Consider the following 12,813-nt stretch of genomic DNA (forward strand, 5'->3'; position numbering starts at 1 on the left):
TCTATTCATCAGTAGTTAGTTCCATCTCATTTCTCCCAAAGCTATTACATGTTTTCATAACTCTTCTAACCTGTTGGCCCACCCATTGCACCTTCTGTCTCTGCAGATGACCTTATCTCCTACTACACAGGTAAAGAAGGCCTTGATTTATCGAACTCTTCATACCCTGTATCTCCTGTGTCTTTAAACTTCCCTGCATTCCTACCTAACCTTTTCTTTTTTGTTTCTAGGGTGTAGAGCTATTCTTCCTCCTGTCTAGTGCCCTTCATGTGTGCTGAGTATTATATCAATTATCCTTTCTCTTTCTCACCTTGAAATCCAGAGTATAAAACTGTTCTTCCTACTATCCAGTGCCCTTTATGTGTGCTCTGAGTCTCAGCCCTTCTTCTGAGACAGGGATTGTGTTATATCAATTATCCTTTCTCTTCTCACCTTGAAATTCCTTCTTTAACATATGTACATGTTTAGGTCTCTTTCATCTTTAAAAAAAGGGGCAGGGGGTGGATTACTTCTCTCTACATCCCTCCAGATCCATTTTAGATTCAATACGTTAAGAACATACATTCTCACCTCAACCCACTGAAATCTCCCATTGTCCTTCCTTCCCCACTACTCCACTGAAACAGATGTTCTTTCCTATGGCCAGTAATGTATTAACTGTCAAATCATTTGGACACTACAGAACTTATTTCATTTGTGGTACATCTGGCTCTGCTGGCTACCCCCTCCTACTTGCTTTCTTTAAATTATGTAACATTCTTTATTATACATTTAGCTGTAATTTTGGTCATATTTCTCAGCCTGCACAAACACTTAACCTTTTATAGTTTTGGTCTTAACACTTTCATTAGAATATGTTGTTTCCTAGCAATCCCTCTTGGTTTCGCACTTTCTGTAACAGCTTGACAACTGTGGCCATGTCTGATTTTTAAAATTTCCCATTGCATTTTAGACATTCTTCTGATAAAGTGGCTAAACTAGAAGGCCAAGTGGAATCCTATAAAAAGAAGCTAGAAGATCTCGGTGATTTGAGGCGGCAAGTTAAACTTTTAGAAGAGAAGAATACGATGTATATGCAAAACACTGTCAGTCTAGAGGAAGAGTTAAGAAAAGCCAATGCAGCGCGAAGTCAACTTGAGACTTATAAGAGACAGGTAAAAATAAGAAACAATAACAAAGCTTATTAATGATGCTTTCAAGCAAGTTCATTATACCACTCACTTATCAAGAATACTGGTTTTTGTTTTCATGGTATTCTTTCTTTCACCTATGAAACTTAGGTCTTATCCAGAGGTTATATTGATTCATCTCTATAGCAAATCCTTTAATTTGCTTAATTTTTAATTTATTATACAATATTTAGGAAATACAAAACAGTGAAAGAATAAAACAGTATCCACGCTTTAGAAATTTAGCATATGCCTCTTCATCACAGGTAACCACAGTCCTCAGTTTTGTGGTTATCATTCCCATGCATCTCTTTATACTTTTGCTATATATATGTATATTTATAGCTGTTTTATATGTTTCAAAACTTTATGTAAATGGTATATTGACAGTACTCTTCTGCCGTTTACTTTCTTTTACTTAGTAACATATATGTGACCCATTTATGTTAATATATATAGCTTTATTCCATTCATTTTCATTGCCGTATAGTAACTCATTGAGTTATTGTACCACAATTTATCCATTCTCCTGCTGACGGATGTATAAGATGTTTCCATTTTTTTGATATGTATATTACAAGAAATGTCTCTATAAATAGTATTGAACATGTCCCCTTTATGCAGGTGTGAAAGTCTTACAATTTTGTGGAATTTCATCCTTAGAGTATCTTCAAAGTAATTAAGTATTGACAAATGGTTCTCCAAAGTGGTTGTACCACGATTTATGTTCCTGCAAAGAAACAGTTGGCATTCCTATTGCTCCCCATCATCACCAGTACCAATATTGTCAGATTTTAATTTTTGCCAATTAGAGGAATATAAAATGGTGTCTCATTCTGATCTTAAATTGTGTTGCCTTATTACAAATATATATACTCACTGTATTTCTTTTGTAAATTTTATTTTCTGAATTTATTTTCATCTTATTCATTTTTTTCAGTTAGTTTATTTTTCTTATCAATTACAAGTTCTTTATGTGTTCTAGATATTAATTGTATCAGGTCCACATGTTATAGTTATCTCTTACCAATCTGTGATTTGTCCTTTTCCCCTTTTTTTGAGGTTGATCATTTTAATGTAATGAACTCTAAGAATCTTTTTATTGATAAATTGTGCTTTTCATGTCTTGTTTAAGAAATTGTTTCCTATTTGTTTGTGTTTGCTAGCTGCTAAAACAAATACCATGCAATGTGTTGGCTTAACAACAGGAATTCATTGTCTCATGGTTTTAGAGGCTGGAAGGCCTGCTTCCTCACAGGGTGTATCTTTGGGCTACCCAGCAGTGTTAAGGTTCCTTAGCTTTTCTGTCTTATGGCCGTGTACATGGTGGCAACTTCTCCTTTCTCTTCTGGGTTCCATTGACTTCCAGCTTCTAGATGCTCCCCGTGGCTCTTCTCTCTCTGGTATATCTGGCTCTGCTTGCTTATAAGGACTTCAGCCACATTAAGGCCCACCGTCACTCAGTTTGAGCACACCTGAACTAATAACATCTTCAGAGGTCCTGTTAATAAAATGGGTTCACAGCCATAGGATCAGGGGTGGCAACCTGAACGTACCTTTTGTGAGGCACATAATTCAACCCCCAATACTACCTGAGGATGTAAGTCTAATTTCCTCTATTCTCTTTACAAAGATGTAAAGTTTGTTTTGCACATTTAAGTCTTTAATCAACCTGGAATTAATTTTTGTGTACCATATGAGGGTAGGGATCCATTCGATACATTTTTTGTCCATGGGGATAACCAGTTGACCCAGCACCATTTATCACTTGTGCAGTGATGTAAAATTCTGCCTGTACTCATAATAAATTTCCATGTTATGTGTGGACTTGTGTCTACACTACATGGGTTTGTGTCCATTTAATATGTGGGTTTGTTTCTTCTGTACCATTGGTCTAATTGTTTCTACACCAATACCACATGTTATTTTTTATAGATTTTTAGTAATTTTGGTGTTTGGTAGTGTAGACTCCTACACCCTGCTCTTTGTCAAATTATTTTGTGTATTCCTAGCCCTTTGTTTTGCATCTAAAATCTAGGGAAAATACAAAAAAAAATATTGTGGTGGTTTTTGGTAAAGAAAATCAATTTTATACAGTTTATTTCAATCTAAGTAAAATATTAATTTTATTTTAAAAAATACCTTTGGAAATTGGAATTGCATTGAATCTATTGATCAATTTGGGGAGAATTGACATCTTTATGACAATCTTCCTATCCATGAACATAATTTCTCCATTTATTCAGATCTTCAGTGTCTTTAAGTTTTGTTATATTCTTTTTTAAGATAATGCACATATTTTAGGTACTTTATGTTTTTGATTAATTTTGTAAATTCAAATAAGAGATACATTTTCTGTTTGTTGCTGATCCGTGTAAATGAAATTAATTTTTATGTATTGATTCTGCAATCTTACCAAATTCTTGTTTTAGTTCTAGTGAGGTCTGTAGATTCTTTTGTTAGCAATCACATTGTGTGCAAAGAAAAGCAGTTTTTTTTTCTTTTGCTACTCCACACCTTTTTTTTTTTTAACCTTTAAGACAATTTTGAATGGAAGCAATAATAGCCGGCAACCAATTATTTCTGTTGATTTTATACAGAATGCTTTAAATGTTTCACCAATATAGTATGAGGATTGCAGTAGCTTTTGGTAGACAACTTTTATCAGAATAAAGAAATTCTGTCATATTCCTAATTTGTTCCGTGTTTTTTATCTTAAGTGGAAATTGAATTTAATCAACTACTTTTCCTAATGTGTTGAGAATCCCGTTTCTTCCCCTTCTTCCCCTTTCTATGAATGGGGGATTAAGTTATATTAATTGTTTTCTAAGTTTCAACCTTCCTTTCATTCCGTAGAGAAACAACCTAGATCACAATGTATTTTTTTTTACATTGTTATATTTCTATTGTTTATTTTTCTTAGGACTATTTGCCTCTATGATTCACTTGAAATTTTCTAACTCACACTTTCCTTGTCTGTTTGGCATCAAACTTAGACTAGAATTTTCCATTCCTTGAAGTTTTAGTAGAATAGCCCTGTGGTAGCTTTTTTTGTGTGTACATTTTTTCCTAACATTTTATAAAAATTTTCAAGCATACAGCAAAGTTGAAAGAATTAACGAAAATGAGTAGAATATGGTCTGAGACATTACCTATGATTAATGTGGCTCAAAGAGATGGAAATTATAAATGAGATTTTAAAATATGGACTATAAAATGAGTTCTCTAATTGGAGCTCCAGAGTGAAAAAACAGAAAGAATGGGTAAAGCATTATTTGAAGGAAAGGGTGGCTGAACATTTTTCAGAACTATGTCGGACATGAGATTTAGAATTAACAATGAATTACAAACAAATAATAGGAAATCTACACCAAGAAATATTGTAGGAAAACTACATAATACATTCTCTCTACCTGTGTCTGATCTGCTGTTCAGTATTGCTTTATTTTTCAATGATAATATTTTCTTTTTACAAATTCTCTTTGGGTGCTTTTTCAATCCTCTCTGATCACTTTTGATGATCTCTTACTCCTTTTCATAATTAAATTTCCTCTAATTTTTTAGAAGTATTAAGTGTCGTATCTGATAAATCCAGTCTGAATTCAGTGGGGTTTTACTCTGCTCTTTTGTTGTTTTTATTGCTGTTGCTGTTACTATGCTGACCCCTGTTCTTAGGGCTACTTCTTTATGTCCTTCATAATTCTGGATTTTGCTATTTCATTAGACCCATCTTTATCTTTGGGAATCCTGGAGGAGCAGGATTGAGGGACCTCCAGACAGGATATGTGTTTGCTTATGCCAGATTTCCCACAGCATTACCAACTACAGGACCACTTTAAGTGCTTGACTTACAGTTACCCAGATAAGGCAGGTGGTAAAAATTCAAACCCAAAACCATGTATTAGCAACTATGGTTACAAATTTTCAAAGGCTACTTTTTTTTTTAAGACAAAAGTTTCTCTTTATTGACTTTTTAAAAATTTTATTTTAATCCCCCCTGTGGCTTTTTTTTTTTAATGCATGCTGTCTGCTCTCCGTGTCTATTCGCTGTGCATTCTTCTGTGTCTGCATTTATTTTATTTCCCCTCCCCCCTTGCTGCTTGCTTGCTGTCTGCTCTCTGTGTCTATTCACTGCGCACTCTTCTGTGTTTTTGCTTGTCTCCCTTTTTTGTTGCATCACCTTGCTGAGCTGGCTCTCCACAGCATCTGCGGGCCAGGCGGTGCTCTCCTGCATGTGGGCGAGACTGCCTTCACAAGGAGGCCCTGGGACATGAACCCTGGGCCTCCCCTATGGTAGATGGGAGCCCAGCTGATTGGGCCACAGCTGCTTCCCTCCCTCTATTGACTTTTGCCAACCAGTGGATTTTTTTTTAACCTAAACTTTTGCTGACTCACTACCTTGTAGAGCCAGGATGGTTTAATAGCCACCTGTCTCCTATTAATATTAAACCTAAATACTTAGGTTCCTGATATTGGCAGTTGTACCCCATGAACCCCTAACTTGTGCACCAACTTCCTGCTCCAGGTTTAGCCAACTTGAGGAGTTTCCTTACTTTCTTGTAAAGTTTAGCTTTGTAATTGAATTTTTTCTCTTAGCATCGCTTTTGTTTTATAGCATGAGTGTTTTAAGCCCTACTGATTCTTACGTAATCTCAAGTTATTATTCTAGAAGATTCTGGTTTTGGAACTCAGTAGTATCTGGGCAGGTTTCTATTCCTCATTCTCCACTGTGTTAGACTGTTTTATTATATACATTTGAGTATTTTGGGGAAAGTTCATAGATATGAAGAAAAAAATTAGTAATCATTTCTAATGCTTCAAATTATAAAAATTAATGGTATCTTTCTGTATCAGGTAGTAGAACTACAAAATAGACTGTCTGAAGAATCAAAGAAAGCAGATAAATTAGATTTTGAATATAAGCGGCTAAAAGAAAAAGTTGACAGTCTTCAAAAAGAAAAGGATGTGAGTATATATCAGGCATTTTAGTTTTGAGAACTAAAGTTAAGACAATATTTAGTTCATTTTTAACTACTTCATTAATTCCTTCTATTTATGGATAAAAAATAAAGATCCTGTTTATTTTTAACTTACAAAAGGTTTCCACTTTGTTTCAGAAATAGATCTAAAATAAAAGATAAATGAATAATTTTACTTCCATTCTAATTTCTTTTATATATATTTACCTTTTCTACCTCTGTTGTCTTCTGACATTCTCTACTTTCTATAAATGTTTGTAACATTTGTTTTCTGTGTGATTAATATAAAATTAGGACACAATTATTTTTTGTTGTTCAGCATGTTTTGAGTCTTTTAAAAATAATTTTACTTTGTCATGACTCATGTTTAAAGACTTTGATCTTTTATGTTTTATAAAAATGTTATTTAAGGAAGTAGGTACTTATTGTTAAGGAAGAAATAGATAGTGGCACTTCTTAAATTTAACTGTGGATGCCATATTATATTACCTTGTACGTTGCATATAGTCAATATTTGTTAAATGCAAAAATTGTTTTAATATTTTCCTTCTTTTGTGATCATTTTATGAAAGATCAAAAGTTAAAACATGCCCATGTTCACTACTATTTATCCTCCTATTTCGCAAGGCAAAGGCCACTAATGAATAAGCTTGTAAAGCTTGAGACTCATCTGCTTTGTTTTCTTGTCCCTCCAGAGGTTAAGAACAGAAAGGGATTCTCTGAAGGAAACTATTGAAGAGCTTCGTTGTGTACAGGCTCAAGAAGGGCAGCTCACAACCCAAGGTAAAAATGTTTTAGTAGGACAAAGAGCATGATTTTTAAAAAATCTTTTTTATTGGTAAAATAAAAATTTTTATTGAAAAATCATGAAGAACTACAGAACTCACATACCCCCCCACCCCCACACATACTCAAAATTTTCCCTATTATCACCACTTGGTATTAGTGTGGTACCTTTGTTATAATTGATGAAAGAAAATTATTATAATTATACCATTAACTATAGTCCATATTTACATTAGAGTTCACTGTGTTGTATAGTCCTCTTTTTAATAAAGTATTAATTCTAGTAATATATATACAATCTAAAATCTCCCCTTTTAATCATATTCAAATTCAGTACAGTTAAGTACTTTCACATTTTGTCCTACTATCACCACCATCCATTACCAAAACCTTTCCATCACCCCAAACAGAAACTCTGTACCTATTAATCATTAACCTCCCATTCCCTCTCCAGCCTTGCCCCTGTAACCTGTGTTGCAGTTGATGACTCTAGGAATTTGCTTATTCTAATTATTGCATATCAATGAGATCATGCAACATTGTCCCTTTTTTTAATTAGAGGAGTTGTAGATTTGCCAAAATATCATGCATAAAATGCAGAGTTCCCAGATAACACTTTGTATTAGTATGGTACATATTTACTATTGATGAAATAATACTTTTATCATTATGCTGTTATCTATTGTCTGTGGTTTACATTAGGGTCCACTGTTGTGTTGTACAGTGCTATGGTTTTGGTTTTTAAAAAAATTTTATTCTAATAACATATATACCACCTAAAATTTCCCCTTTTAACCACATTCAAAAGTATGTAATTCAGTGCTGTCAATTACATTCACAAAGTTATGCTACCATCACCAACATCTATTATCAAAACTTTCCTACAAACCCAAATAGAAACTCTATACAATTTAAGCATTAATTCTGCATTCTCTCTCCAATCCCAGCCTCTGATAACATATATTCTAGTTTCTGATTTTGAATTTGCTTGCTTTAATTATATCTGTGAGATCATATATTTGTCCTCTTTTGTCTGGGTTATTTCACTCAACGTGATGTATTCAAGGTTTATCCATGTGGTTGCATTATCAGAACTTTATTTGTTTTTAAGAATGAGTGATATTCCATGGTATGTATATCCCACATTTTATTTTCACATTCATCTGTTGATGGACCCTTGGTAGTTTCCATCTTCTGGCAATTGTGAATAATGACCCAGTGAACATTGGCATATAAATATCTTTTTGAATCCCTGCTTTCAATTATTTTGGGTATATACCTAGAAGTGGAATAACTAATTCATATGGCAGTTCTATATTTAACTTTCTGAAAAACCACAGCAGCTTAATCATTTTGCATTTCCACCAGCAGTGAACAAGGTTTCCTATTTCTCTGCATCCTCTCCAACACTTGTTTTCCGTTTTGTTAATAGTAGCAATTCTTAGGGGTGTGAGATAGTATATCACAGTGGTTATGAGTTGAGTTTCTCTAATGGCTAATGAGGTTGAGCATCTTTCCATATGCTTATTGACCACTTGTGTATCTTCTTTGGCATAATGTCTCTTAAACTCTTTTGCCCATTTATTCATTGGTTTGTCTTTCTATTGTTGAGTTGTATGATTTCTTTATATATTCTCTGGAAATAAACCTGCATCAGATATATGGTTTCCAAATATTTTCTCCCATTCTGTAGGTTGTCTTTACATTCATAATGAAGTCTTCTGGTGCACAAAGTTTTTCATTTCCTTGAATTCCCCTTTATTTTGTTCTTTTGTTGCTTGTTCTCTTGGTATAAATTCTAAGAAACCATTGCCTAACACAAACTCCTGAAGATGCTTTCCTATTTATTCTAGGAGTTTTACAATTTGATTCTTGCATTTAGGTCTTCGACCCATTTTGAGTTAATTTTTATATATGGTATGAGTAGTGGTCTACCTTCATTCTTTTGTATGTGGATATCCAGTTTTCCCAGAACCATTGGTTGAAGAGACTGTTCTTTCCTGATGGAGTAGACTTGGCATCCTTATTTAAAAAATCAGTTGGTCATTTGTGAGATTTATTTCGGAACTCTCAGTTCAATTCCAATGATCTATATATGTGTCTTTGTACCAATATCATATTATTTTAATTGCTATGGCTTTATATCTTTTAAAATCGGCAAGTGTGAGTCCTCCAACTTTGTTCTTTTTCAACATGATTTTGGCTGTTTAAGATCCTTTACTCTTCCATGTAAATTTGACGATTGACTTTTCCATATCTGCAGTGTTGGATTTGATGGGGATTGTGTTGAATATGCAAATTGCTTTCGGTAGAATTGACTTTTTTTAAAGAATTGGTTTACAGAATGATCATGTTCAAAATACAGAGTTTCCACATTCTGGCACTCATTTTTAACATTTTGTATTAGTGTGGTACTTTTGTTATAGATGATGAGAAAATACTACTTTACTTACTGTAATTGTACTATTAACTATAATCTGGTATTTGCATTAGGAGTCACTATGTTGTAGTTCTATGGTTTTTTGTTTTTTTGTTTTAAATTTTTGTTCTAGAAACATATATACCACCTAAAATTTTTCTTTTAACCATATTCATATGTCAGTGGAATCATAACAATATTTAGTTTCCCAATCTGTGAACATGGAATACTCTTCCATTTATTTAATTCTTCTTTGGTTTCTTTTAGCAAAGTTTTGTACAAGTCCTTTAAATTCCTGATTAAATTTCTTCCTAGATACTTGATTCGTTTGTTGCTATTGTAAATGGAATTTTTTTTCTTGATTTCCTCTTCAGATCATCTTTGATTTCGTTTAGCAGTGTTTTGTAATTTCCTATGTACAAATTCTTTACATCTTTATTTAAATTTATTCCTAGATATTGGATTCTTTTAGTTGCTATTATATATGGAATTTTTTTTCTTGATTACCTCCTTTGCTTGCTCATTACTAGTGTATAGAAACACTACTGATTTTTGCATGTTGATCCTGTACCCTGCCACTTTGTTGAATTTGTCAGTTAACTCTAGTAACTTTGTTGTGGATTTTTCAGGATTTTCTTTGTGCGATTGCATCATCTGCAAATAAGGGAAGTTTTCTTCTTCCTTCCAATTTGGATGCCTTTTGTTTCTTTTATTTGTCTAATTGCTTGCGCTAGAACATCCAGAAAAATGTTACAGTTGTGGTAGTGGGCATCCTATCCTGTTCCTGATCTTAGAGGGAATGTTTTAAGTCTTTCATCAAGTATGATGTTTGTGATGGTTTTTTCATAGATGCCTTTTATCATGCTGAGGAAGTTTCTTTCTATTCCTACTTTTCTGTGTTGTTTTTTGTTTTTGTTTTTTTCACAAAGGGCTGCTAGATTTTGTGAAATGCCTTTTCTTTTTTTTTCTTTCTTTTTTTTAAATTTAATTCCCCTCCCCTCCCCCAGTTGTCTGTTTTCTGTGTCTTTTTGCTGCGTCTTGTTTCTTTGTCCACTTCTGTTGTCGTCAGCAGCACAGGAAGTGTGGGCGGCGCCATTCCTCGGCAGGCTGCACTTTTTTCGCGCTGGACGGCTCTCCTTACGGGTGCACTTCTTGCGCGTGGGGCGCGGGGGACATCCCTGTGTGGCACAGCACTCCTTGTGCGCATCAGCACTGCGCATGAGCCAGCTCCACAGGGGTCAAGGAGGCCCGGGGTTTGAACCACAGACCTCCCATGTGGTAGACGGACGCCCTAACCGCTGGGCCAAAGTCCGTTTCCCGTGAAATGCCTTTTCTGTCTCAGTTGAGATGATCGTGTGGTTTTTTCTCCTTCATTTTATTAATGTGGTGTATTACATTGATTGACTTTTCTTATGTTGAACCACTCTTGCATACCTGAGATAAATCCCACTTAATCATAGTGTATAATTGTATTAATACGCTGTTGAATTCAGTTTGCTAGTATTTTGTTGAAGGTTTTTGCATGTATATTTGTAAGGGATATTAGTCTCTAATTTTCTTTTCTTGTGGTATCTTTATCTGTATTTTGTCATTAGGGTGATGGCCATATAGAATGAGTGAGGAAATGCTCCATTCTTTTCACCTTTTTGAGCAGGATTGGTATTAAATCTTGAAATTTTTCATAAACAGTAACTATTATTACTCTATTTCTTCTTTTCTGTTTCCTCTTGAGTATCGGTAATTCCTGTGTTTCTAAAAATTTATCTATTACATCTTGGTTATCTAATTTGTTAGTGAGCAGTTGTTCATAGTATACTCTTTTTTTTTTTAATTTTTAAATTTATTTCTCTCCCTTTCCCCCCCACCCCAGCTGTCTGCTCTGTGTCCATTTGCTATTTGTTCTTCTGTGTCTACTTGGAATCTTGTCAGCGGCACTGGGAATGTGTCTCTTTTTGGTTGTGTCATCTTGCTGCATCATCTCTCCATGTGTGCGGTGCCACTCCTGGGCAGGCTTCACTTTTTTTCACACGGGGCAGCTCTCCTTGCATGTGGGGCTCCCCTACGCGGGGGACACCTCTGCATGGCACAGCACTCCTTGTGTGCATCAGCACTGCATGTGGGCCAGCTCACCACATGTGTTAGTAAGCCCTGGATTTGAACCCTGGTCCTCCCATGTGGTAGGCGGACGCTCTATCTGTTGAACCAAATCTACTTCCCCATAGTATACTCTTAATCCTTTTTATTTCTCTAGGGTCAATAGTAATGTCACCCCTTTCATTTCAGATTTTAGTTATTTGCATCCTCTCCCTTTATTCCTTTGTCTTTCTAGCTAAAAATTTGTTGATTTATTGATCTTTCCAAAGAACCAATTTGTTGATTCTTTTGTTTCTTCTTTCCTATTTCATGTATCACCTCTCATCTTTCTTTCCTTCTGCTCACTTTGGGTTTAGTTTGAGCTTCCATTTTTAGTTCCTCCAGTTTTGATGTTAGGTCTCCGATTTGAGATCTTTCTTTTATGCAGAGCTATAAATTTCCCTCTCAGCACTGCCTTTGGTGCTCTCCGTAAGTTTTGGTATGTTGTGTTTTTGTTTTCACTCCTTCACCTTAAGATATTTCCTAATTTCCCTTGTGATTCCTTCTTTAACCCTTTGGTTTTTTAGAATGTGTTGTTTAATTTCCACATATTGTGATTTTTCTTGTTCTGTTGACTTCAGGCTTCATTTCATTGTGGTTAGAGAGGATACATTGTATGATTTTTTTCATATGTTCTTATGACTTATTTTGTGACCTAACATATGATCTGTCTTGGAGAGTGATCCGTGGGCAGAAGAGAAGAATGTGTATTCTTTCTCTTTCTCCCTGCCTTTTTTAAACAAATCAATTTTATTAAGCACACACTTAGTCCAAAGTGTACAATCAGTGGTATTTGGTATAATCACATAGTTGTACATTCATCACTTCAATCATTATTAGAGCATTTTCATTATTTCAATATTAATAATAATAAAAAATGGACAAAATTCTTCACCTCTCAGTCTCTCTCTGCTGTGCATAGCTACTATTTCTGGCTATTCTTGCACATTTACTTATTAAGCAGTTTTATTGGGCTATATTCACATACCATATGATCTATCCAAAAATGTATAATCAGTGACTTTTAGCATAGTCACAATTGTGCATTCATCACCACAAAAAATTTAAGAACAATTCATTACTCCAAAAAAGAAAAACACATCCCTTGGCAGTCACCTCTCAAACCCTCTATCCTTCCCCAAGCCTACATAACCTCTAATCTAATTTCATCTTTATAAAGTGATTTATATTTACGTTTTTAAATCAGTGAAATCATACAATATGTAGTAATTTGTGTCTGGTTTCTTTCACTTGGCATAATGTTTTTTCTGTGATATTAACATCTTGTAGTATTAGCATACATTTGTTCAGTTTCAAAGTAAAACAG

At 34.4% G+C, this 12,813-nt stretch overlaps 1 protein-coding gene and 1 long non-coding RNA gene across 4 annotated transcripts in view; one reads left to right on the forward strand and one right to left on the reverse strand.

The window, feature by feature from the left end:
• The window catches only part of HOOK3 (hook microtubule tethering protein 3), a 107,068-nt gene that overhangs the window by 50,251 nt on the left and 44,004 nt on the right, over positions 1–12,813 (forward strand). For all 3 annotated transcript variants that reach the window (XM_058290076.2, XM_058290077.2, XM_058290078.2), the window contains exons 11-13: positions 953–1,154; positions 6,024–6,134; positions 6,844–6,931. In XM_058290076.2, coding sequence (XP_058146059.1) covers positions 953–1,154; positions 6,024–6,134; positions 6,844–6,931 — 401 coding nt within the window. The remainder of the gene's footprint in view (positions 1–952; positions 1,155–6,023; positions 6,135–6,843; positions 6,932–12,813) is intronic.
• The window catches only part of LOC131276605 (uncharacterized), a 110,515-nt gene that overhangs the window by 17,972 nt on the left and 79,730 nt on the right, over positions 1–12,813 (reverse strand). The window lies entirely within an intron of this gene.

This window comes from Dasypus novemcinctus, chromosome 29 (assembly GCF_030445035.2).
Source record: "Dasypus novemcinctus isolate mDasNov1 chromosome 29, mDasNov1.1.hap2, whole genome shotgun sequence".
Classification (NCBI taxonomy): domain Eukaryota; kingdom Metazoa; phylum Chordata; class Mammalia; order Cingulata; family Dasypodidae; genus Dasypus; species Dasypus novemcinctus.